The sequence below is a fragment of the Mugil cephalus genome, chromosome 2 (assembly GCF_022458985.1).
Source record: "Mugil cephalus isolate CIBA_MC_2020 chromosome 2, CIBA_Mcephalus_1.1, whole genome shotgun sequence".
NCBI classification, from domain to species: domain Eukaryota; kingdom Metazoa; phylum Chordata; class Actinopteri; order Mugiliformes; family Mugilidae; genus Mugil; species Mugil cephalus.
This window is the reverse complement of record NC_061771.1, coordinates 30,707,812-30,733,261: the sequence shown is the minus strand read 5'-3', so window position 1 is coordinate 30,733,261 and position 25,450 is coordinate 30,707,812. Positions and strand designations below refer to the sequence as shown.

General features: G+C 43.7%; 3 protein-coding genes across 7 annotated transcripts; 2 read left to right on the top strand and 1 right to left on the bottom strand.

Annotated features, from left to right (window-relative positions):
- The first annotated feature begins 476 nt into the window (after nucleotides 1-476).
- Nucleotides 477-5,276, top strand: LOC125003924 (zinc-binding protein A33-like). Its single transcript, XM_047578192.1, has 3 exons — nucleotides 477-615; nucleotides 808-1,406; nucleotides 1,736-5,276. Exons 2-3 carry the CDS (start codon nucleotides 817-819, stop codon nucleotides 2,454-2,456), a joined length of 1,311 nt encoding a protein of 436 aa, XP_047434148.1. The 5' UTR covers nucleotides 477-615; nucleotides 808-816; the 3' UTR covers nucleotides 2,457-5,276.
- A 164-nt stretch (nucleotides 5,277-5,440) lies between these two features.
- On the top strand, nucleotides 5,441-7,398 carry LOC125004047 (zinc finger protein RFP-like). The gene has a single exon (XM_047578397.1). The coding sequence runs from the start codon at nucleotides 5,457-5,459 to the stop codon at nucleotides 7,122-7,124; it is 1,668 nt and encodes a 555-aa protein (XP_047434353.1). The 5' UTR covers nucleotides 5,441-5,456; the 3' UTR covers nucleotides 7,125-7,398.
- A 3,946-nt stretch (nucleotides 7,399-11,344) lies between these two features.
- Nucleotides 11,345-24,440, bottom strand: aftpha (aftiphilin a). Of its 5 annotated transcripts, XM_047578386.1 has the most exons (11): nucleotides 24,250-24,440; nucleotides 22,494-22,767; nucleotides 20,866-22,377; nucleotides 18,152-18,306; nucleotides 17,942-18,071; nucleotides 16,517-16,573; nucleotides 16,299-16,421; nucleotides 14,885-14,948; nucleotides 13,055-13,135; nucleotides 12,658-12,781; nucleotides 11,345-12,571 (listed from the first exon to the last, which is right to left on the bottom strand). In XM_047578386.1, the coding sequence occupies exons 3-11, from the start codon at nucleotides 22,339-22,341 to the stop codon at nucleotides 12,430-12,432; spliced, it is 2,352 nt and encodes a 783-aa protein (XP_047434342.1). In that variant the 5' UTR covers nucleotides 22,342-22,377; nucleotides 22,494-22,767; nucleotides 24,250-24,440; the 3' UTR covers nucleotides 11,345-12,429. The 5 variants fall into 5 exon arrangements, with proteins under 5 accessions (XP_047434342.1, XP_047434341.1, XP_047434343.1 ...); XM_047578385.1 differs by lacking the exon at nucleotides 22,494-22,767 and having other exon boundaries at nucleotides 24,250-24,439; XM_047578387.1 differs by lacking the exon at nucleotides 22,494-22,767 and having other exon boundaries at nucleotides 14,885-14,945; nucleotides 24,250-24,439.
- Between the last annotated feature and the right edge of the window lie 1,010 nt (nucleotides 24,441-25,450).

Here is a 25,450-nt window from a genome sequence, read left to right as displayed (position 1 = left end):
TCTTCTATTGAAACTTCCTGTTTTATTCTTGGCATGAGTCCTAGCGTCTCGTTTCATGGCAAGAACAGCGCGTACCCAATACACAGCACTCAATATACAAAGTCACCACAAGAGTAATGTAACCTGATCTGAAGAACGCATTTGATCTTCCTAGAGAAACAATGATTCAAACTGAATGTGAGTTTACAAAAGAGTCAGTGTGTTCAGAAAAGCTTTCAGAGTTTGTGGTTGTTGTTAATAAAAGTGAAGTCTGGTGTAGTTCTTCTCTATATCCAGCAGAGGTAAGAAAAGACAACAACCATCAGAGGAGTTTGAACTCTGATGGAGCTGATAAGGACTGAAAAACACATTTACAATCTTTTTACGAGCTGCAATAAAATCATACCAGGAAATAAAATAAGTAAAAATGTCAGTGCATTTTAAAACTGATCCCATCTGATACTGAAGCATGAGAGTTCAAAGTGTAACGACCAGATTAAACGTCACTTTCCTGACGTGAAAGTCAAAGTTTGTCAGAGCGACGGCAGAGCTGTAGTCCAGTATACTCTTGGTTTCTGTCTGAAGAAAACTCAACTGGGTTCATCTGTTCTTTCTCAACATTTGACTCAAATACTGGTGAGTACAGCTTATAATATTTACTGTGTTTCAACAACCAGCATCAAAACTTAGAGCTTCAGTCCAACAGGAAGTTCCACTCTTTCCACTTCACACTGACTCGGCATGTTTCTTTAGAAGTTCAATAACTTATCAGTAATCAATAAATCTCTACTTTAACTGTGTTTTTCTCTCTTTTTCTCTTGTTGTCAGTGTGTAGACATGTCTGCTGCCAGCTCTCTGAGATCTGAAGATCAGTTTCTGTGCTCCATCTGTCTGGATCTGTTCACTGATCCAGTCACTACATCATGTGGACACAACTTCTGCAAACACTGCATTACTCAACACTGGGATCATAATGTCACGTTCCAGTGTCCACTGTGTAAAGAGATTTTTGACACTAGACCTCAGCTGAAGATCAACACTTTCATACGTGAGATTGTTGCTGAGTTCAGACATGAAGCTCAACAGAAAGCCAGCAGCAGCAACTCAGAGCAACAAGCTGCCAAACCAGGAGAAGTTCCCTGTGACGTCTGCATTGGGACCAAACTGAAGGCCCTGAAGTCCTGCCTGGTGTGTCTGCTCTCCTACTGTGACTTTCACCTGGAGCCTCATCTGACAACGTCACGCCTGAAAACACATCAGCTGATCCAACCTGTGGACAACCTGGAAGACAGGATGTGTAGGAAGCACGATAAACCTCTGGAGCTGTTCTGTAAGACTGACCAGACATGTGTCTGCCTGCTCTGCCCTGTTTTAGACCACAAGACACATGATGTTGTTCCTCTGAAAGAAGAATATGAAGGAAAGAAGCAGAGCTGGGGAAGACAGAGGATGAAATTCAGCAGATGATCCAGAAGAGACGACTGAAGATTGAGGGATGAAAGAGTCAGTGAAGATGAGTAAAGAATGCTGCAGACAGACAGAAAGCAGAAGGTGTTCAGGTCTTCATGCTCTGAAGGAGTCTGTTGAGAGAGAGCCTGGACCAGCTCATAAAGGAGATCGAAGACAAACAGAAAACAACAGAGAACAGGCTGAAGTTTCATCAAAGATCTGGAACAGGAAGTCTCTGAGCTGATGAAGAGGAGCTCTGAGGTAAAGCAGCTCTCATGCTCTGAAGACACCTCCACCTCCTCCAAAGCTCTTCTCTCCTGAAAGATGCTCCACCTACCAAGGACTGGACAGAGGTCAGCGTCCATCCACCATCATATGAGGGGACTGTGGGGAGAGCTGTGACTCAGCTGGAGGAGACACTCAGTAAAGACATGAAGAAGCTGGTTGAGGCTGAGCTGAAGAGGGTCCAGCAGTATGCAGTGGATGTGACTCTAGATCCTGATACAGCACATCCTGCACTCATCCTGTCTGATGATGGAAAACAAGTTCATTGTGGTGATGAGAGGAAAAATCTTCCAGACAACCCAGAGAGATTTTCATATTGTGTTAGTGTTTTAGGAAAGAAGAGTTTCTCTTCAGGCAGATTTTACTTTCAGGTTCAGGTTAAAGGAAAAACTGACTGGGATCTAGGAGTGGCCCGAGAGTCAGTCAACAGGAAGGGAGACATTATAGCAAGTCCTAAGAATGGTTTCTGGTCTCTAAGTTTGAGAAATGGAAATAAGTATACAGCCAATACTAGTCGTCCAGTGCGTCTCTCTCTTGGTTCTCGTCCTGAGAAGGTGGAGGTGTTTGTGGATTATGAGGAGGGTCTGGTCTCCTTTCATGATGTAGATACTGCAGCTCTTATCTACTCCTTTACTGGCTGCTCCTTCACTGACAAACTTTATCCATACTTCAGTCCCTGCACAAATGATGGTGGTAAAAACTCTGCACCTCTGATCATCTGTCCTGTCAGTCAAACTGTCTGATCCATTTAATGATGAAGCTTTGAGATCAATGAATGAACTTATTGATCTTCACTCTTGATTCACACTCTGTACACATATGCTTTAATACTACAATACTGGTACAGCTGAGATTGCAAAGATATCAATGGATTAGAGAGATACGGTACAAACTGATTATGTTGGAATAAAAACATGTTATTGTGAATTATGGTAAAACCTTTTTCGAACTGTTGGTTTTTGAACTGGTTTTGAACTGTTGATTCATGAAACTCTTCACCCCAGATCCATCCTGAAAAGCACTCGTGTGTAAATTGTGATGATTGCAAAATAAGCTCCAATTAAAGGCCAAGGACTGTGTACTGGGCTGTGTAAACTATGTTTATTTCTGGTGTCATCACCTTTAACATGGTTTCATTCACTAGTTTTTGCTCAGAAATATTTTAAAAAACAGATTGAGGTTTGATCGTCATTTGAAGCAATTTGTCTTCCTCCCTCACAGAAGCAGGTAGGTCAAGTAGAAGAAGCTTTCATCAGTCTCTTGTTCTGGTCCAGTCCACAGGACCATATGACCATGTGACCAAGTTCAGTCCAAATACCTGGATGTGTAACTTGTGTAGGCTCAGTACGGCCAGGTATCCCAGGCTGGTTACTCCACCTGAGTTCATCTTCCTTAGATTTTGGTTCTGAAGTTCCAGAGTCACTCTGATCGAACAACAACTCAACTTTATTGAACAGAAATAGAAAACAAACATACCTTTTCTTAGATGTACAGCTGATTAATGAAATAATTTAATGATCCAAAGAATGAGTGAAGAATAGTCCATTAGAAATATTACTTCAAATTTTGACCTGAGTAACTTTAAAAAGAAAAGTGAACTTGATAAAACATCATAAAAAGTTATAATATATATACCATATGACCCCTTTAGCTCTAAAGAATGTTTCCTAGATGGGACGCTGTTTTAGGTCACTTCTTTTGTAGTTAGCCATCCAGCTAGCTAACAAAATGAGTAAACTGCACCTGACAACAGACTGTACATAAAGATGGCCGCCATGTGTTGACTTGTTCTCAATGCACCAAAGAAAAGTATCAGATGGATGTGTTCAGGGGAATTGACAAACTTTAAACAACAGCAATGGCAATGTTAGCATTTGTTAGCTTAACTAGGAATCTGAATACACATGGTCATCTCTGACACTTCTAGAGTTTTATCTGTTGTTTTCTACAACACTAGAAGGATGGAATAAAATAATCTGGAGCAGACCATCATCCTCATTGGTTGGTGTTAGGGGTAGTGGTTTATTAGCAGGGATGCTAACAAATATCTACATGTTTCACTGAACTTGGATTTACTTCCTGTTCTCCTGTTCTAGCGTTCAGTCAAACTAAACTGAATGATACTGAAGGGATGAGTGAATAGTTTCAGTTACTCGTTTATATAATCTAATTTTTTACACATACTTCTGTTATTTAACTGTATTATTGACAGTTTACCCACGGAATTAATATTGTTTTCATACTGTCATTATGTGAAATAATAAGTTATTATCAGTATCTATGTCTGTATTGAGATCTGTTGTGTTGTGCTCCGTGTAATCAAAAGTTTCCAGTTCCATTTGTTTATGGTAGAGGATTCTCTGTAGTATATTCACCATCATTGTTTCTTGGTGCAGTCTGTGTGTTAGGTGTATTATGCGAGGTGGATATATAGAGCATTACATGTTACCTTAATTCTTTTGGTGTCAGTACTTCTTGAGTTCTCCTGGGTATGTTAATATTTCTTTGCACTAAGTCCAAAATATGTTTATTTGCCTCTTGCACTAACGCTTCCAATTCTTAAAATTTCATTTTGTGCTTTCATTCAGTCTGCTCTGCCTTATTCTGTCAGGTGAAAAGAGATAGAAGGCTAAAAATCCTCATTTAAATAGAACGGTATCTACTTTTGCAACTGTTGTCAATTGCTCATGCAATCTTATAAGATGACCCACAACCCGCAAACCAACAGCACGCACAATCTATAAGGTCCTTATTTGGGATTAAAGTAAATCAGGCTCTAAGAGTTTGTCGTCGTTAATTCATTTATAAGGCAATGTTGGGACTGCTGCATTCGTACATTTGCACTTTAGTTACTTTGAGAAATGCTGCACCTCATTCTTTTCGTTCTCAAAATCAGTTGTTGCTTTCTGTCCCTTATGCTCATACGGAGTTGGGTAAAAGGGCTTTTGTTTACTCTGCACCTCATGCTTGGAATATGCTACAGAAAGACTGGAAACTAACTGACTTAATTTTTTTTGAGCACTTTTAAATCCAAACTGAGCGTTATTGAGGTCAATTCCATTATGTGCACTTGTTTCTCACAATGTGTTTAGTTCTGTTTCCTTTTTATGTAAATACGCAACTGTAATTTGTGTTTGCTGCCTCTTGGCTAGGACTCCCTTGAAAAAGAGGTTCTCAATCTCAATGGGATATTTCCTGGTTAAATAAAGGTTAAATGAATAAAAGTGAAGTCTGGGGTAGTTTTTCTCTGTGTCCAGCAGAGGTCAGAAAAAACAACAACCACCAGAAGTGTGATTAGCTGCAATAAAGTCACACCAGGAAATAAACTGAGGAAAAATGTCACCACATTTTACACTGATCACACCTCCACGTGAAGCAGGAAATAAACTGTGACAAATAGAGCTGCAGTCAGAGGAGGAGCTAAACTGGAAAGACCAGATTTAAACTTTAACTTTAACTTTACTGAAATGAAATTCAAAGTTTGTCAGAGTGACTCTGTGTTTCTGTGTGAAGAAAATTTATCTGAGTTCATCTGTTCTTTCTCAACATCTGACTCAAATACTGGTGAGTACAGCTGATAATATTTACTGTGCTAAACAACCAGCATCAAAACGTAGAGCTTCAGTCCAACAGGAAGTTCCACTCACATGTGATTAAATTAAACTGTAGAACAGAATTCAAGTTCAATAACAATAAATCTCTACTTAAACTGTGTTTGTTTCTTAATTATCTATAACCTCTCTATGCCTTATTGTCAGTGTGTAGACATGTCTGCTGCCCGATGTCTGATATCTGAAGATCAGTTTTTGTGCTCCATCTGTCTGGATGTGTTCACTGATCCAGTCACTACATCATGTGGACACAACTTCTGCAAACGCTGCATCACTCAACACTGGGATACAACTGATCGATACAGGTGTCCCTTTTGTACAGAGATTTTTTACACTAGACCTCAGCTGAAGATCAACACTTTCATTAGTGAGATTGTTGCTGAGTTCAGACATGAATCTCAACAGAAAGCCAGCAGCAGCAGCTCAGAGCAACAAGCTGCCAAACCAGGAGAAGTTCCCTGTGACGTCTGCACTGGAACCAAACTGAAGGCCCTGAAGTCCTGCCTGGTGTGTCTGCTCTCCTACTGTGACTCTCACCTGGAGCCTCATCTGACAATGTCACGCCTGAAAAGACATCAGCTTATCCACCCTGTGGACAACCTGGAAGACAGGATGTGTAGGAAGCATGATAAACGTCTAGAACTGTTCTGTAAGACCGACCAGGCATGTGTCTGCATGCTCTGCTCTGTATTAAACCACAAGACACATAATGTTGTTCCTCTGAAAGAAGAATATGAAGGAAAGAAGGCAGAGCTGGAGAAGACAGAGGATGAAATTCAGCAGATGATCAAGAAGAGACGACTGAAGATTGAGGAGATGAAAGAGTCAGTGAAGATGAGTAAAGATGCTGCAGACAGACAGAAAGCAGAAGGTGTTCAGGTCTTCACTGCTCTGAAGGAGTCTGTTGAGAGAGACCTGGACCAGCTCATAAAGGAGATCGAAGACAAACAGAAAACAACAGAGAAACAGGCTGAAGGTTTCATCAAACATCTGGAACAGGAAGTCTCTGAGCTGATGAAGAGGAGCTCTGAGGTAAAGCAGCTCTCACGCTCTGAAGACCACCTCCACCTCCTCCAAAGCTTCTCCTCCCTGAAAGCTGCTCCACCCACCAAGGACTGGACAGAGGTCAGCGTCCGTCCACCATCATATGAGGGGATTGTGGTGAGAGCTGTGACTCAGCTGGAGGAGACACTCAGTAAAGACAAGAAGAAGCTGGTTGAGGCTGAGCTGAAGAGGGTCCAGCAGTATGCAGTGGATGTGACTCTGGATCCTGATACAGCACATCCTGCACTCATCCTGTCTGATGATGGAAAACAAGTGATTCATAGTGGTATGTGGAAAAGACTTCCAGACCACCCAGAGAGATTTTCATATTGTGTTAATGTTTTAGGAAAGAAGAGTTTCTCTTCAGGTAGATTTTACTTTCAGGTTCAGGTTAAAGGAAAAACTGACTGGGATCTAGGAGTGGCCAGAGGGTCAATCAACAGGAAGGGAAACATCAAACTGAGACCTCAGAATGGTTACTGGATTGTATGTTTGAGAAAAGGAAATGAATACAAAGCTCTTGCTGGTCCTCCAGTGCGTCTCTCTCTTGGTCCTCGTCCTGAGAAGGTGGGGGTGTTTGTGGATTATGAGGAGGGTCTGGTCTCCTTTCATGATGTAGATACTGCAGCTCTTATCTACTCCTTTACTGGCTGCTCCTTCAATGACAAACTTTACCCATTCTTCAGTCCCTGCACAAATGATGGTGGTAAAAACTCTGTACCTCTGATCATCTGTCCTGTCAATCAAAATGTCTGATCCATTTAATGATGAAGCTTTGAGACCATAAAATGATTTCATTGTTAATTATGATAAAAACGTTCATATCAACTTGTTTTCTTTCATTAATGTTCTCATTCCTTCATTCTTCAGTTAAGATTTAATGTTTGTTGGACTTTTACCTTTTGCTAGTTTTAATGTTTTTACTTTGTTGATTCGTGAAACTCCACTCTTCACCCTGTAACACCCAGTGATGGATTCATCATGAATAACATTTGTGTGTAAATTGTGGTGACTGTAAAATGAGCTACAATTAAAGGACATGAGCTGTGTACTGGGTTGTGTTTTCTATTTGATATCACCACCTTTAACATGGTCTCATTCACAAGTTTTTGCTCAGAAATATATATTTGTAAAACAGATGGAGGATTCCAAAAAAGCGTTGAATAAGGTCAGCTGGACTTGTAGAATTTCTTGAAGATGTTCCGCCACTCATCCAAGTAGCTTCTTCAGTTCTGATAAACTAGTAGGAAATTGAGGTTTAAATAGGAAAAAACTCTGTGGGTAACACCCACCCGAAACTTGCTTGACCAGAAACTGGGGTCACTAAATTCCATATTGGCTGGTACTTACCTGTCCTTGAATGGGGGGAACTGTGTGCCTAGGCTACTTACCCTATGAATAGAGCTCTAACGAGGCTATTGTCCATGGGAGCCTGGAGGCTCAAGGTGTGAATGGTGTTGAAACTTCTTGGGGACAGAAGTCAAAATCGAATTGTAAATAGATGGTAAATTAAATCTCAGTACACCTCCTCTGTTTAGAGAAGGTTTTTCCACTTTGACATAGATGGCTTCTTTTACTCCTCTCTTGAACCATCTGTCCTTTCTGTGCAGGTGAAGGTGGACTGCTGAGTCGTTCCCTGATGAGCTGGCTCCCCTGTGTTGGGCCATGCGTTTGTGCCCAACACAAATAATGTCAGTGTTTAAATAATGACAGCGGGTCTAGTTGACAGTAATATTAATGTGTAGTTGGCAGTGGAATAAATATTGGTTTCCATTTGTGGTGACTGCTGACTGAGATAAGGGATAAGATTAACTAGATCCTGGAATTAAGCCTGGTCTGGAGCAGGCTAGCTCCACAGGATAAATCTCCATGGTAACGTTTGTCAAATCATATCCCACTCTCCCCCATCCTGCTTGTGTGCAACTTGGTCATGGATAAGTTCATCCAGGATAACCAACACATCCCGGCTTAATCCCTTATCCTGGTTTTGTGCAAAGGGCCCCTGGTGCGTAAGTGTCCTACACTGCACAGTCCACTCCTCGTTCCATATTTCTCTCTGTTGGATCCTGTCTGGTGCTGTTGGCTGTCTGCTGGCTGTTGTCCTATCTGTTTCAGCCATGGCTTCACTCTCCTCTCCTTCTGCCTATGGCAGCTGCGCCTGGCCCAAAAGATCCAGGAGTTGGAGGGTAGAATTTCCACACTGTACCAGATCCAAGAAGCTGAGAAGCTCCTGGACACCATCGTCTTCGTCTGGGGTAGTCTTTGTCTTTGTCTTCGCACCACCAGGTCCTCACTCCAACGGCACATCAGTCCCTGATGCCACCTCTCCCAACACCACTGCTCCGACCACCTCTCCTGCCATCACTCACCACTGTACCATCTGGAGACCTCCTTCACACCCCGTGTCTGTCTCTGATGTCTCCTGGACACGGCTCCGGGCTGAACCTGAGGCTCCATTAAGTTCCACTCCATCGCAACAGGAGGAATGGTCACAGATCACTGCCCGTACCAGGAAAAGGAGAATTTCACCGCAAGCTCTCCACTTTCATCTTCACCTGGAGAACAAGTACGATTTCCCCTCCTTACCCATGGGATCTTAGCATCCTCCTCCACCCTCCGGGCAGTTCTATGGCTCCTGCAATTCTCCATCATCACCGCCTTCTCCACCTGCTGCACCAGAGAACTACGGCACCAGGACCCGGCGATCCATACCATGCTTCACACCCACACCCCAGCTTGTTCTTGACCCTCTCGTCTCTCCCACCAAGAACTTAACATCCGCTCAATCACAAATACAGGACACCTCATCCATGATCTACTCACTGATCGCAAGTTTGACTTTCTCTGTTTGACTAAAACCTGGCAACAGCTAAATGACTTTGCTTCACTGAACAACTCCACCCCATTGGACTATGTGTACCTCTGCCATCTTCCTAATTGTCCTTGAAATAGTGGTCAAGAACCCCCCCACAGCAACACAAAAATGGTTTGGCCACTGATCAAAATTTGATGTTGTCATTTGATTTGAAGTTCATCTAAGACTATCTCATTTCGGGCCCAGGCAAGACTGTCAGCTGGCCTGGGTATACCCCTCATCTCCGCTCAATGAAAGCTAAAGGCTGCCAACTTTCAAATTACTGACCTCATCCGCAAATCTAAACCCTCCACCTGTCATCTTGACTCCCTCCCCACCACCCTGGTCAAGTCATGCCTCTTCACTGTACTTATCCTCATATCTGCCATCATTTACTCATCATTCAACACTGGAATTGTTCCATCAACCCCCCAAACTGCAGCCATCACCCCAGTTCTGAAAAAACCTGGCTCTGATCCTAACAACTACAACAATCTCCGCCCCATTTCCAACTCACCTTTCATGTCCAAAATCCTTGAGAAAGTAGTCACCACTCAACTACATACACACTTGACACAAAACTCCCTCTATGACACCTTACAGTCTGGTGTCTGCCCCACCACAGCACCGAAACTGCCCACATATAAATTACTAACGATCTCCTTATTGCAGCTGTTATCGGTTCACTCTCCATGCGCATCCTCCTCGACCTTAGTGCAGCCACTATTTTTCGTAAATTTAAGATTCACTAAAACTGCTACGCCGATGACACCCAGCTCTATCTCTAGTAAACCCAACTCCACACTCCCACCCACCTCCCTTGCCACCTGCTTATCTGAAATCAAATCCTGGTTCACTTCCAACTTCCTGAAATTAAAGTGATAAAAATGATTTTTACTAATTGGTACCCTATCTACACTTTCCAAAGTTGACCGCTGCCCTGTTCTCATCGATAGCTCCCCAGTCTCCCCCTCCCCTCAGGTTAAGAGTTTGGCTGTCATTCTTGACACTCCACTTTCATTCAAATCCCACATCAATAACATCCCTCACTCACCCCAAACACCCCACAGTCTCGTCACCTCCTGTCTGGATTACTGAAACTCTCTCTTCTTCAGTCTCCCTCACAAGTCCCTCCATAAGCTCCAACTGGTCCAAAACTCTGTTGCACGAATCATCACCGAAACCCGAACCACATCACTACATTTCCTACAGGAACTTCACTGGCTCCAAGTCACACAAAGAATTCAGTTCAAAAATCCTTCTGTACACCTTCAAGGCTATCCATAACCTCGCCTTTCCATATCGGTCTGACCTTCTCCATATTACCACTGTTCACCTCAGCACCATGGGGAAAAGAGCATTCAGCCACTCTGCTCCCAAACTTTGTAACTCTTTACCCTCTGACATCTGTAAAACTGATTGTCTCCCTGTTTTCAAAACCAGACTAAAAACCCACCTGTTCAGAATTGCTTACTCACTCCACCCTTAACTCCAACACCACCCCACTTCTCACTTCTGCATTTCCACGTTGTATTTTATTCATGCTGTTTTATTAAATGTCCTTGAGGTTTATGACCCATTTCAGATTAATCTGGGCCCTGCCAGCTCTGCATTACATTTAATGGATTTCAATAATTTTATTTTGTGGAATAAATTGAGAAATAATCTAATCAATAATCTTTGTCCTCTTGTCTCACATTTGTTTTCTTCATCTTCAGGCCTCAACAAATTTAAATATTAACATTTCTACATTGTTGTAATATTGAATATGTGAAACATGTTTTGCCAGAAAATTATCTCCATAGCCTGAGGAGCAGCTTTAGTGACAGACTGCTTCACCCTCACTGTGTGAAGCAAAGATACAGAAGGTCTTTCCTTCCTGCTGTTTATCCTATCATTTATCTTCAATATTGTGGACTCTGTACTCTTGTTATTTCTCTGCCCCTATGTATGCTGTTGCAAACTAATTTCCCCCTGCGAGACAAATAAATGTTTCCTAATTCACTCCCCATAAATGTAAAATAACTGAAAAAAAAGAGTCTTCAGTACTCCTTGTTCTTAGCACTCTGTACATGCAGAAGCAAATTTACTTTTCTCATCCAAAACTGACGAAACAAACAGGTTTTTCTCTTAAATTATTTTAATTTCCTGTGTACACTAAAAGTAAAATTTACACACTTGTAGTCTGAAAAGAACCCGGGCATGCACGATAACCTTTTGACAGGCTCTTCAAGTGATTCAGTTTTTTCCATAGGAATTTTCCCGTACATTTTACAGTCCATAGTTTAACTGTACACAGTCTAAAGCCACAGTGAACTATGATTACATCCATTTCATCTTTACAATGTGCAAAATCCTCCTGGGAGACGGGGCCCGACAGTAGTATGAGCAACAACAATAAAAAGAACGAGCGGCAACAAGAAAATAAAACTTCATGTTAGGAACGGTGAACGCATGGAAGCAGAAATTGGTCCCTTGATTCCCTTCTGATGTGAGTCGATCTTCACTGCTCAGAAACTTTCAGTGGTTTTAAGCTAAACGTCCCGTTTTTACCCCCAAAACAACAACACAGACAGGAGGAAACACAACACTGACCCACTGGATTCACCAGCGTTTGTTCGGTTTCCTCAGAACAAAGAAAATAAAAAATAAGCTGCAGCAATGCTGGGGTCAGAACTTCTGTTAAAAAGCATAAATGACAAACAGACAAAGACAGGATGAGGCTGCAGGTTAAAGAAAACCGGCTAAACATCTGCTTAGTGAAAACTAAGGCCTTCAAACGCGACGGGACCAAACATTCAGCTGGATTTTGCAGGCAGTGTGGTTTCAAGTCGATAAATATATAATAGAGAGATTTTATATATGTCTATAAATGTATTAATTGTCTTATTTATTTTCCACTTCAGTTTGATTCAAAGAGCTTCAGCCAGTGTTTCCTTCACAGACATGAACCCACCAACACAGACGAAAAATCATTAGGTTAAAAGGGAAAATAAACGTTAAATCCCTGATTATATACACGGTGACTCTTCTAAAGCTTCCTCTGTAAATTAATTATTTATCCTGTTAACGCCGAGCTGCTTCCCCTGATCATAAATGCTTCGCTTTATTTAGAAAAACTGAAAAAAGAACAAAAAAAAAATGTTAATTTTAACATATATGTATGGAAAAAAAAGGGTGGAGTCAGTGGAAGGAGGGGGAGGGGCTTCAGTCAGATGTGGACTGCGAGCCGAGCGGCGTTAGCGTAGCGGGGAACATCAACACCTTAGCCTGCATGAAGGACAAGTCGGGCAGCGCCGCGATCACTTTGGACGCCTCCTCACTCAGATTCTCGTCTTTCCTCGGCTTCCTGTCAGAAAGCACAAACAAACAAAAAAAAATTATCATGTGACTGTTTCTCCCAGGAAACACACGACTCTGGCCATGAAACCCGACCTGGTGGAGGTGCTGGTCTTCTCCATGGTGGACATCAGGCGGGCGAAGGCGTCGGCGACACGGCTGCCGGAGCCGCCAGCGTCCATCTTGGCGGTCGTCAACTCAAAGAGCTCGGGGTCGACGCCTGAAACCGAGACCAGGAAGATGAACGCCACTCTCACTTTATTACTGACTGTATGAACGGCAAGATTGGGGGGGCGGGGCCTCTGACAGGGGGCGTGTGATTGGCTGACAAAATTAACAGGAAGGACGGCAATATGTCTTTAGAAGATTGATTAGATTAATTAGTAAGAGTTGGAAGGAAGAGGAGGACAGAGGCGGAAGAAGATGAAGAAAAAGAGGAGGAGGAACAAGAGGAAAAGGAGCAGGAGGATGAGGAGAAAGAGCAGCTGCTGACCTGGGATGGAGGAGGAGCTGGAGCCTGAATCTTCTACTGGACCAAAGAAATCGAGGTTTAACAGAGAAGAGCCTCCACTCGCTGCCGGGACGGGCGAGAGAGAGAGAGAGAGAGAGAGAGAGAGGCATGCAGTAGAGTCAGTGATCAGAGAGAGTTGTTGCTACAGGTTCGACTGTTTCTACCGACGATGACAGAGCAGCCATGTCGTTGCCACGGCAACGCAACCAGACTCACAGCTTAGCAGTCTGGTCGCTGTCTGGGATTGTCTGTTTCGCTCCGCAACACTAGGCGGCGGTGTGTCTCTTTTATCAGTCGGGTTCATTTTAGTTTCGACCTCCTGCTTCACTTTCAACAATGCTTAACATCTTTCGCCGAACATGAGCCATACAAACGTTTTTATCTCCCGAACCTCCTCAGTTAACTTCACAGATTCTTCATTGATCCAAAACAATCAATTAGAAAATCGCGGAGATGGAGAAGCAGCCGGAAATACTAAAGTAGAAACACGCTACTACCAGGAGGACCAATCACTTATTGTCTGTGTCGCTGCAAAGCGTTGTTATATTTCTGGGAAGGTGCGCGTCGTTTACGGAGCTAATCCCTGCAACAAGTTAATGCAGAAGCATAAAGTGCGGGTAAGGGTTAGCATAGCAGGTAAAGCATTGACGCTTTCTAGAACTGATGCTAATGGCGACACTAATGCTTTTCTGCACATTCCCTCTGAGCTTTGGAGTTAGCCTAGAAACCACGCTAGGCTAAAACACCACTATGCTTGTCCAGGTTCACTGGCAGAAATCGATTCCTGATTCATCCTTTTCATCTGGTTTAGATTTATTTTTCCTCTCCATGATTCCTGGTCAACGTTCGTCACAGTCTCAGCTCGCTCGTCACGCGTCGTTTAGAAGAATCGATGAGTTGAGCCACCATGAACCTGAACAACCATGTGGCGGAAGCAGTTCTTACCTTTCTGGCACGTTGCATAGCACTTAGTAAAAATCTGAACATGAACAACTCTGCCTCCCACTGCCTGACCTTTGACCTCCACTGAAGCATGTGGTGGGAAAGTGAACGTAGAGTCAGATTCACAAGCACCGGTAAGTGAGAACATTAATTAAATAAAATTCAATTGTTTATGTAGTATAAAATAAAATATCCTCATAATGTTCAGTTACCTTGGCAGTCTGACCAGCTACCATTAACATTATTATCGTTATCGTAGCACTTTAGCGTCTGTTTGTTTACCGTCACACAACGCATTTTTGTAACTTCTTTATGCGCTGCAACTGTCCTGGTAACGTTCATTACATTAGGAACATTTTGAGAAGCTGTATCTAATTTTAGCCCCTTTCAGAGGTTTAGCTTCAATAGTATTTATTTTTCTTTTGACTGCATAGATAGTCACAAATAATTCACTCTGTCTATACCAGAGAGGCGACAGTGATATCAAATAGAAGGGAAAATCATTTTTTAACAAAATTATTGGTCAGACTCTTATCAGAAATGTGTGAGAATTGAATGCTGACCTGGACGGTGAATTTCTTTCACATTCTAGTGAGTCACACGCTTATTATGAGATTTTAAGATTAGAAAAGAAAAGTGTAAAAACACCAGTTAGGTAAGAATTGCTTTAAGAAATAGTCGTATTCAATACATCGCAGAAATCCGCTCCTGCTGATGTTTCAGGAACCCGTTTCATACGTGAGTTTGTTTTCCTGACGTCTGATTGGCTGCGAGTGACAGGAAGTGGCTACAGACAGCAGATATGAGGAAACGCGACATGGCGGAGAGAGCAAGAGAACGACCAGAGAAGAGGGTTCGGAGATCTCCTACCGTCCAGAGGGTTCGTAAGGCCACTGCTGCTCCAGTCAAACTGGACGGGTGGGAGCGCCTCCTGCTGGAGAGGAGGAGAGAGAGAGAGAAGGGATGTGAGAAAACTGAAAACTAGCGCTGTCAAACAATAAAACGATTAAATTTTATTTTTTATCTAATTTTTATCTTCCTGTTAGCAGGAAGGCTAGGAAGAGGTACAGTTAGCTAGAGAGGCTAGGAAGAGCTACTGTTAGCTAGGGAGGGTAGGAAGAGCTACTGTTAGCATCGAGGCTAGGAAGAGCTACTGTTAGCTGGGAGGCTAGGAAAAGCTTCTGTAAGCAGCGACGCTAGGAAGAGCTACTCTTAACTGGTAGGCCAGGGAGAGCTACTGTTAGCTAGGGAGGCTAGGAAGTGCTACTGTTAGCTAGGGAGGGTAGAAGGAGCTACTGTTAGCTGGGAGGCGAGGAAGACCTACTGTTAGCTGGGAGGCTAGGAAGACCTACTGTTAGCTGGGAGGCTAGGAAAAGCTTCTGTAAGCAGGGACGCTAGGAAGAGCTACTGTTAACTGGTAGGCCAGGGAGCGCTACTGTTAGCTAGGGAGGCTAGGAAGTGCTACTGTTAGCTGGGAGACTAGGAAGAGCTACAGTTAGCTGGGAGACTAGGAAGAGCTACTGATTAGCAGGGAGGCTATGAAGAGCTACTGTTAGCTAGAACTAGGAAGAGCTACTGTAGCTAGGGAGGGTAGAAGGAGCTACTGTTAGCTAGGGAGGCTAGGAAGTGCTACTGTTAGCTAGGGAGGCTAGGAAGTGCTACTGTTAGCTGGGAGACTAGGAAGAGCTACTGATTAGCAGGGAGGCTATGAAGAGCTACTGTTAGCTAGGGAAGCTAGGAAGAGCTACTGTTAGCTAGGGAGGGTAGAAGGAGCTACTGTTAGCTAGGGAGGCTAGGAAGTGCTACTGTTAGCTAGGGAGGCTAGGAAGTGCTACTGTTAGCTGGGAGACTAGGAAGAGCTACTGATTAGCAGGGAGGCTATGAAGAGCTACTGTTAGCTGGGAGACTAGGAAGAGCTACTGATTAGCAGGGAGGCTATGAAGAGCTACTGTTAGCTAGGGAAGCTAGGAAGAGCTACTGTTAGCTAGGGAGGGTAGAAGGAGCTACTGTTAGCTGGGAGGCGAGGAAGAGCTACTGTTAGCAGGAAGGCTAGGAAGAGATTAAATATCATTCATTTTAAATCTATATGAATTACGTTTCATTTTGCATGAGCAATCAGACTCAAGAAAGAAGGGAATATTCTGCACTTAACCTGCTGATTAAACACCTTCAACAGTTTCAACAAAACAACTTGAGACTTAATCAAAATTAATCCAAAGCGTCCCTGTGAATAATCTGATCACTACTGAAAACTAAATCCACTGACTGAGCCCGAGCTCCAAACCTGGACTGTGTCTGGAGGACAGGAGCTTTTCTCTGGAACCAGCGGAGGTGCTTGGCCGATGGAAGCAATCATCTCTGCTGCAGAGACGGGCTTCACGGGCTCTTTGGTGGGTTCCAGCATCCCCTGCAATCAGCGCACAGACGAGGAGTCGTCAGCCGATGGGTTCGTTTAATAAGTGGAGCTACGTCAGTGATCGTCCAGCATCGTTAAAAACTCACCAGACCAGCAGCGTACATGGGCACGATGACCGGCTGCTTCTTCTGACCTGTGAACAGCTGCAGGCGGAGAAAACTTCTGATTATTGAGGATGCAAACGTCAAATGGGAAGTCCTGATGTCCAACGGGTTACACATGAAAAGCTGGATGTGATAGGAACTTATCGTACAAAATTTGTCCCCAAAAACAATTCCCACCATGAGGACTTGCCATCTCACGATAAATAAACAAGCTGATGATGTCCCATAGCCGATTTATTTGAGAAATCTGATCACGTTACGGTAAGTGAAATTTAAAAAAAAACACTTCCGTTATCTCCCTAGCAAACAGTAACTCTTCTTAGCCAACCTAGCTCACAGTAGCTTGTCCTAGCCTCCCAAGCTAATAGTAGCTAGCCTCCATAGCTAAAAGTAGCTCTTCCTAGTCTCCCTAGCTAACAGTAGCTTTTCCTAACTTCCCTATCTACTACTAGCTTCTCCTTGCCTCCCTAGCTAAGAGTAACTTTTCCTAGCCTCCCTGCTAACAGTACCTCTTCCTACCCCCCACAGTAGAGCTTCCTAGCCACCCAGGATAATAGTAGCTCTTCCTAGCTAAGATTTGCTCTTCCTAGCCTTTCCACTAACAGTGACTCTTCCTTACCTCCTTGCTAATCAGTAGCCCTACCTAACCTCTGAGCTAACAGTAGCTCTTCCTAGCCTACCTAGCTAACAGTAGTGCTTCCGAGCCTCCCAGGCTAATAGTAGCTCTTCCTAGCCTCCCTAGCTAACAGTAGTGCTTTCTAGTGCTCTTCAACAGTTGAACTCTTCCTACCAACATGTGCTCTTCCATGACTTTCTACTAACAGGGCCTCTCCCTATTCTCCTTGCTAATAAGTAGCTTTTCATAGACTCCCAGCTAACAGTAGCTCCTCCTAGGCTCCCTAGCTTACCGTATTCCTTCCTAAACTCCCTAGCTAACAGTAGCGCTTCCTAACCTCCCTAGCTAACAGTAGCCTTTCCTAGCCTTCCAGCTAACAGTACCTCTTCCTAGATTCCCTAGCTAACAGTAGCTCTTCCTAACTTCCCTAGTTAACAGTAGCTCTTCCTAAGCTCACTAGCTAACACTAGCTCTTCCTATTCTCTCCAGCTAACAGTACTTCTTCCTAGCCTCCCTAGCTAACAGTAGCTCTTGGTAAGCTCCCTAGCTTACAGTATTCCTTCCCAAGCTCCCTAGCTAACAACAGTTCTTCCTAGCCTCCCAACTAGCAGTAAATGTTCCTAGCTTCTCAGCTAACAGTACCTCTTCCTACCCTCCCTAGTTAACAGTACCTCTTCCTAGCCTCCCTAGTTAACAGTAGCTCTTCCTAGCCTCTCTAGCTAATCCGTCTCGCTATAACATTCCTTTTCTCTGTTAAGTACCAGGATGTAACGGCATCAACACAAACTTACGATGTTTCTAGTGTCGATGCCCAGGCAGCAGAGAAGAGCTTTGTTGCAGTGAGAGCCCCCCCACTGATACCGGAGGCCAAAGGCCTCGTGGATGTCCTGGAGCTGTGTCCACACGCCTCCACGTCCACACCTGAAACCGACCAATGGGACGCAGTCAGAGACCAGAGGACATGTCTAGGTTCGTGAAACCCCATCTGATGAAACTCTCACCTCCTCTGGGCCTCGGTTCCAGACTGTGGCTCATCCTCCGGAGGCTCCAGGAGGATCTTCAGGGACAACACGGCGTCCTCCAGTGGAGGGACGTCTGTCGGAGGGAAGCTGCTCTGAAACAGCTTCTCCAAACGGACAGACAGGGACAGGGATGCCTGCAGAAACAACATCAATGATACATCACATTTAATATAGAAGAAGGAGCTGATGACGCGTCTTGGAATGGAGAGGTTGACGTACTGTTAAAGGGAAACGGACGTTGTGACTCATTTAGGTCTTTTTTGAATGAAATGGATAACGCTAAAAGAAAAACCTATCCGGACAACATGAATGTAAGCTTATTGATTTTGCCTTTTATTTTTATTTTATTGCATTCTATTAGTTTGATGTCTGTTGTCACCCCATAAGTGTTGATAGACATTTGAAACTTGTCCACCTGAAGGTCACAGGTTTACAGCCCGGTACTCACCTGGAGAGCTGGAGGAAATTGAGATCAATCTGGTGGTTTCTTCTTTGACCAGTTAATTGTTCTTTAATGTCCCACTAACGAAAACTACACTGATTTTCTCCTCGTCTCTGTATGTCTCTAGTGGACGTCCCAGGCTCTGGATGATCAGAACATATGAATATATCCAGTGTGCGGGTGGAGCGAGCTCGTCTGGGTTCACCCAACGCTCCAAGGAGCATGGTTCATTTACCTTTCGTTGGTCAGGTGATCAGGTGGCCGCTACCTTTCCTCTGTCATGGTTGGTAAGTTAAGGTACTTTTATAGCACAGAGGGACAATGGCGACTGAAACTTTTTCTGAAATTTCACTGAACACGAGTCGTATAAATGTCTCTCTGAACCTCCTCAGTTAATCTTACCAATTCTTTATTAATAGTAACTCTCCGGAGCCTCCCAGCTAACAGTAGCTGTCCCTCGCTCCCTAGCCTTCCAGGTAATAGTAGCTCTTCTTTTTCTGTGGCAATGAACCCTCACATGGATGTTGTTTGAATGACTTAGCAAGAGTAATGTACAACGTGAATTGAGAAATGGTAGGGAGCCCTCTGATTGGTGGCCAGATGACCAATCAGATCAACAGGAAGTGGTGGACAGCGTTTCCTTCAGGTAAACGTCTGGTGGTTTGTTTGTACGGGTCGTAACAGGGTTCAGTGAGTTTCAGGGGGCGGAGCCTGACACCTGACGCCTTTAATCTGCTTCATATCAGAAGATTTTGCTCATTATTACAGGACAGTTGATGATTAATAGAAACAGAGACTCAGCTCTTGGCGCATGGGACTTTTCATCCAATTTAACTGAACTGGTCAAACTCGTTTTAGTTCAAGGCCGCAATCAGGTTGATCTCAAGGGAGCCGGACCAGTAACACAACACCGTATTAACTTGTAAATAACGACAATTCCAAAGGTTTACCTTTGTTTTAATGCAAAGAGGTTATGAAAATATTCATACTTAATGAATAATAGGACATTTATTAAGACAAATAAATGCAATTTCTGTTTAGTTCTAGGTGTTTAGTCCTAGTTTCATTTTGTGTTATTTATGTCCATTATATCCATTCCTGTATGATTATTTTGTTTGCTTTTTACATGTTGGAAATAAATTAAAGTAATTATTTAGGCTTTTTCCTGAATATCGTTATCGTGTTTGGTGCGCGGAGAAACAGTGAAAAGGAAAACACCAAGAGGAGACAACTAGCCAGCTTCAAATACTAGCAAACAAAAAAAATCCTTCTGTCCCATTGGTGGGAAAATGCATCCCAGCAACCAATCAGGAAATTATGTCTCAATGGTTGCTAAGGAAGAGGGAAAAGTTGTGTGAGAGGCTCTATATTCAGTCTATGGAGTCTATAGATGGGACAGATTTGGGACATTTAGACGTTAATACTCATTGGGACACCTGATAGTTTTGGAAACGGTCCTAAATAGTTGTGCATTTTAACATAAATAGCTGGAAATAACTTTGTTGTTTGCTAAATTTGTTCATGAGCTTTTGAAATGTACAGTTTAAATTTACATTTTACAAAAATAACAGTTAAACATGTTTGTTTTCACAGAAAAACTCAAATTTTCTCCTTCTGGGATTTTGTTTTTGGTCAAAATGTGAAACTAACTGTAAAGTCACACATGTGAGGTTGAGCTGAAAAGAATGAAAACAAACAAGGCAAAGAGGTGAACAGTTTTAAAGATAAAGAACAAATCATACTCTGGACTCCAGAGTATAATTAAACTGAAGCTGGCTAGTTTAGGTGTTTATGTTTAAGTTAGTTTATTAAAGTTACACATTGTTTAGTCTAATTTTAGCATTTTTTTTTTTTGCTTGTTTAGGCTAAATTAGGTTAGATTAGCTGGTGTTGTTGTTAAGGTGGTTTGTTACGGTATTTTCTTTTCAAACAGAAGAAGAGCTAGCTCCGCCCACTCACCCACATGTTTATATGAAGGTTACCTAGGCAACCAGAGTCTGGGACATCCACTATAGAACAACTGTCCTCTGCAGAGACATGGACGACCAGAGGATCAGTGAAGATTTGACCTTGGTTTAGTTTCAGACGTGGATTCTGTCAGAGTTTTAATTGTTATAATAATGATCAGTTTTACACTTTCTACCAAAGAAACCGTTCCGCAGTTTTTTTTAATCAAGACATCGTTGTTTATTCATCCAATCAAAATGTGGGACCTTCCTGTTTCGGTTTGAACCATTTCTGTGCTGCTTACCGTTTGTCTGTCAGTCCTGCTGGTTTCCTCGCTGACTGCAGCGACCTCACTTTCATGCCAGTCTTCGTCCTCGTCGTCTTCCTCGCTCCTTTCTGCAGGAGCAGCAACGCTCTTATCTGTGAACGCCGCCCAGGATTCCCCCTCCACCTCCGCGTCCTGCTGCTGCTGCTGCTGCTGCTGCTCTCCGAAGGCACTCCACCCGGCATCGGCCTCGCCGCCTCCAGCCGAGCTAAAGTTCCCGAAGCTGTCGCTGACTGGGAAGTCGGCAAACTTCTCTTCGTCCTCCCCCTCGTTTCCTCGGGCGTGAAACTTGGGGGAGTTGAAGTCTCCAAAGTCGTCGTCCTGCTCGGCGTCTGACGCGTCCTGAGCGGGAGCCGAACTCTGGTCCTGCTGGACGTCCGCTTGGTCAAAGTCTGCGAAGCCCTGACCGCCGAACGCGCCGGCGTCTCCGAAGTCCCCGAAGTCCTCGTCGTCTTCATCGGCGGGCGGGGTTGCCGTGTCCCCATGGAGGGGCGGAGACGGCGCTGAGCCCGTGGTGCTCACATCTCCATACTCCTCCAGGGCGTCGGTCGACAGCGGCCGCCCCAGCGACGTCTCCGTCTCCGTCTCCGTCTCAGTGTCATTCCCGGAGCCCTTTTCCTCGTCCACCAGCCCAGCGTCGACGTCAGCGCTGGCAGACACGTCCTCTTTGGACTCGTCTTTGTCAGGTGCGTCCAGCCCATTCGGAGTTAGAGGTTCGTTAGTGCAAACTGAGTCCCTTTGTCGAGAACCCTGGTCCGTGCTGCATGGGCCATCCGGGGTCTCGTCGCCGGACGTGTCGGGTCCGGTTCTGTTCGTGTCCCTGTTATTTTCCTCTGAGGTGTATCCCCGCTCAACGTTAGAGTCCTCGTCGTGGGGGACGGCCGACGCTGTGGGACTATTCGAGTCCTCCCTCTGGCTGAGGTGTCCTCCTGCATTGGAAAAAGCAGCAAAGTCTGCGAAATCGTCCTCTGGGACGTCGCCCATGTCCTCGGTGGACGTTTCTTTTGTGAGAGAGTGGACAGAATTCTGTGAGGAGGGGCTTCCCTGAATGTCAAAGGTTGCGAACCCGTTAGTCAGCACCTCTGTGCCTCCGCCGTTACAGTCGACCGGCGCCGAGATGTCCACGGAGCTGGACAGGACCTTTTTGATATCAGTTCTGTCCGAGGGACTGCCGCTCAGGACGCCGTTCGCCTTGGACAGCTCGTGGGTGCCGTTGGAGGAGCTGTGGTTGAACGCCACCACCCCCCCTCTGTTGTTGATGAGCTCAGGCGGGGAGGTGGCGGCCAGCGCCTCCGACTGGTTGAAGGTGGTCGGGGTGTCGAACTCCGTGAAGCTGACGCTAGTGGGGACGCTGGCGAAGGTGCCGAAGTCTCCGAACTCGTCATCCTCTTCCTCTGCGGCGTCCTCCATCGGCGGGGGAGAGGACGAGTACATGCGGATCACATCTGGCTCCATGACGCTCTGGAAATCTACGACTCCTCCAGGCTACACCTGAGACAGACACGGACGAGAATAAAAGAGTCACCAGTGTTTACTACATAACCTCAGGGCCCAAAAACTCCTCACACAGATTTATTTTCCTCTGTCAGGCCTCGCCCAGAACAGACCTTACGTCCCCAGTAAAGACCTTCAAAGGGTCCTTTCCTCCGTGCGTTTCAGCTTTGTCTCAGCTACGCTCATTTCACACTAAAGTAAATATTTAATTGTTAAACTCCGCTGGTTCCTGTGGGAGAATCCAACCAGTCCAGCTGGTTCATCCTGACGTCCCTCTCACGACTCCTCCAGCTCACCCAGTCCAGATTTAGAATCTGTGCAGGGTTGAACCGGGTCTCCTACCGGCTACTCAGAGAACCTCAGACGGCTACGAAGACCTGCTGTTACCTGGGAGGAAGAATAAACCACCTATGAGCCTTAACTGGACTTTTAAGTTACACTATTTGGCACTTCACTGACACAGTCGAAATAATGTAAATGTATGAAACCAAACATAAATAAATACAAGAGCTACCCCCCTTTTAAGTTCACATTTGATCATTTCTTTTATTTTCTTTCTCAGTTGTACAAATATACTTATATATTTTTAATACTTTTAATTTTTTACTACTGGCTGAAGGTGTAAAAAAAACAAAACAAAAAAAAAACATAAAACTTATACGTCACAATTATGTTGAGATAAAGGTTTATTATTTATCAGTTAACCACATGATTAATCGAAAAAGTTTAGTGGCCGACTGAGGTTCAGATGAGCTGAAGGTTTGTTTGTTTACTGAGCTTCTCTCAGCTGATCATCCTCCACAGCCCTGTTAGCATGGTTAGCCTGGTTAGCATGAGTGTTATCCACCAGGATGAGGCTAGTAGCTGAGCTAACATCACCTGGATGGAAGCTAGATGCTAGTATCATGAGTCTTTGCTGTCACTCTGAGAATGTAACGAGGTGTGGGGTGTTGGTGGGAACCGGTTTATCTGAAGAGGAACATAAATTAGCTGCTATGAGCTTAGCTTCACCGAGCTGCTACAACAAAAGCCCCATTCACACAGGAGTAGTTCTACCTGAGGACATCTAGTAGTTTGTAGTAATGTCTGTGATCCTAATCCTGTGATAATCATCCATGTGATTTCTGATCAAATACAGACGCCCTGAGATAAAACTGGTCCAGTGTGAATCTGCATCTCTGCGACTTAGGGGTGAGTTTTTACTTTTTTGAGACTTTTGTTTGATCCGTGGTATATTTCTGCCTCTTGTCTCTTAAGAATCGTGAAGGATGTTCTTTGAATTAAAGTATGGAGAGATGTAAGGATGGAAAGTGAAGTATATCTGAACTATTCGCCCATTTAAACGGATGAAATCGTTAAATCAAAGCATTAATGTGTTCGTGTGTATAGGTGGAGCTGATTTAAATACTGACAGGTCATTTCTTCCCCGGGATCAACAGCATCGAAAATATTTATGTTTTATATTTAATTATTATCCGTTATGATTCTCAAACTAATTAAAAAGTGTAAATTGTCCTCAACCATGCAGTGGAATGAGGCGGAAAGTAGCAGAGACATAACTACGGAGTAAATTAAGAGTAAAACACATTTAGTTTGTTTATATCAGAAGACACACACACAGACGTAGAGGGGGTAATATCTGAAACACGGGACGTCCCAGGTAAATTTAATCCCCTAAGAACAGGGCTAAACTCTCCCAGCTAAAAAAAAACAGCTGGAAAGTCTCCAGGTAGAAGTCAGAAACAAGTCAGCTACCGGAGCTAACTACGCAGCTTTAGCCCCTTTAGCTTCTTTAGCTTTAGCTTGTTTAGCTTGTTCCTCCGGCTGACAGCAGGTGCCTCAGATTCGTAGAGAAAGAGCCGAGCTAACCGTGGGATGATGTCCGCCGATGGCCATGACTCGGTTGAAGACGGGGCTGTCCACACGGTGTCCGCTGCGGCCGCCTAAGAGACAGCGGGGGGGCGGCTGGAAGTGAAGCCGAGGTGAAGGTTGAGTCCGCCGGCTACTGGTCCTGCTACCCTGCTACCCCTGCCTCGGTGTCACCCAGCATGCACCGCGGTGTCCGCCTGGTTGTGATGGGCGGATCGATCCAATCATCAATCCACGTCGATACCAATGTTTGCATCGATACTTAAGTGATAATTTTGCAAACTTTGTTTATTTAACCTGCCCATCACTTTTATTATTTTACACTTTTTTTGTCCTTTGGGTCAGTTTGACTCGTTTCCCAAGTTTATGTGTCATAGCCATCAACTAGCTGATCCCAACATTAGTTTAACGGTAAATAGCTAATGTTTTGTGGGTTTTTTCCGAGTGCAGAAAAAAAGTAATGAAGCTGGCATTTAAGAGGTTAAAATCGTAAAAATTATTGAATATTTTGGTGGTTTCGAAAAGTGCTGAAGTGGTTTAAGAGATTTATGTAGGATTTTTTATTTATTTATTTAATTTGGATATTTTTGTCCTTAATGACTCAAGAGGGTAGTAGTTTTTTTTCACAGTGCTGTTGACCTATTAGAATATATTTTTTAAATTTTTTTATTTCAAACTTGTGTAGAGAGACAAAAAAATAATTTAAAAAATGTACCACATGTGCTAACGCAGCCAAAATAACAGCTAGATGAAAAGGAATATTTTAGCAAAATGGACAAAAAAAATGTACCCGATGATGCATGAGGGTTAAATATTTCAATTATTTTGGGGGACAGGAACATTTGTTTTGGGAACATTTTTTTTCCCCTTGGAGTCAGCTTGACTCCAGCAATTTAAGTAATTAAATATGAAGGAAATAAAATTAAGTTAATCATATATTTACAGACGTTAAACATTGCATGCAGTGAAACTGACCTCCAAGATAACAAGAAGGTTAAGAAAAAAGAAAGAAAAAAAACAGAAATTAGGGCAATTAAGAGAGAGATTTCGTTTATAAATGTAATGTAGTTTCTGAACACTGAAAAAAAAAAATTGTTCGTGTCGTTTTTATTTACTGATAAACTTCAGCCCAACTGTACGGGATTTTAACTGATTAATAACCCAAAAGACAAATCACAACAACGCTTAAAGGTCATGAAAA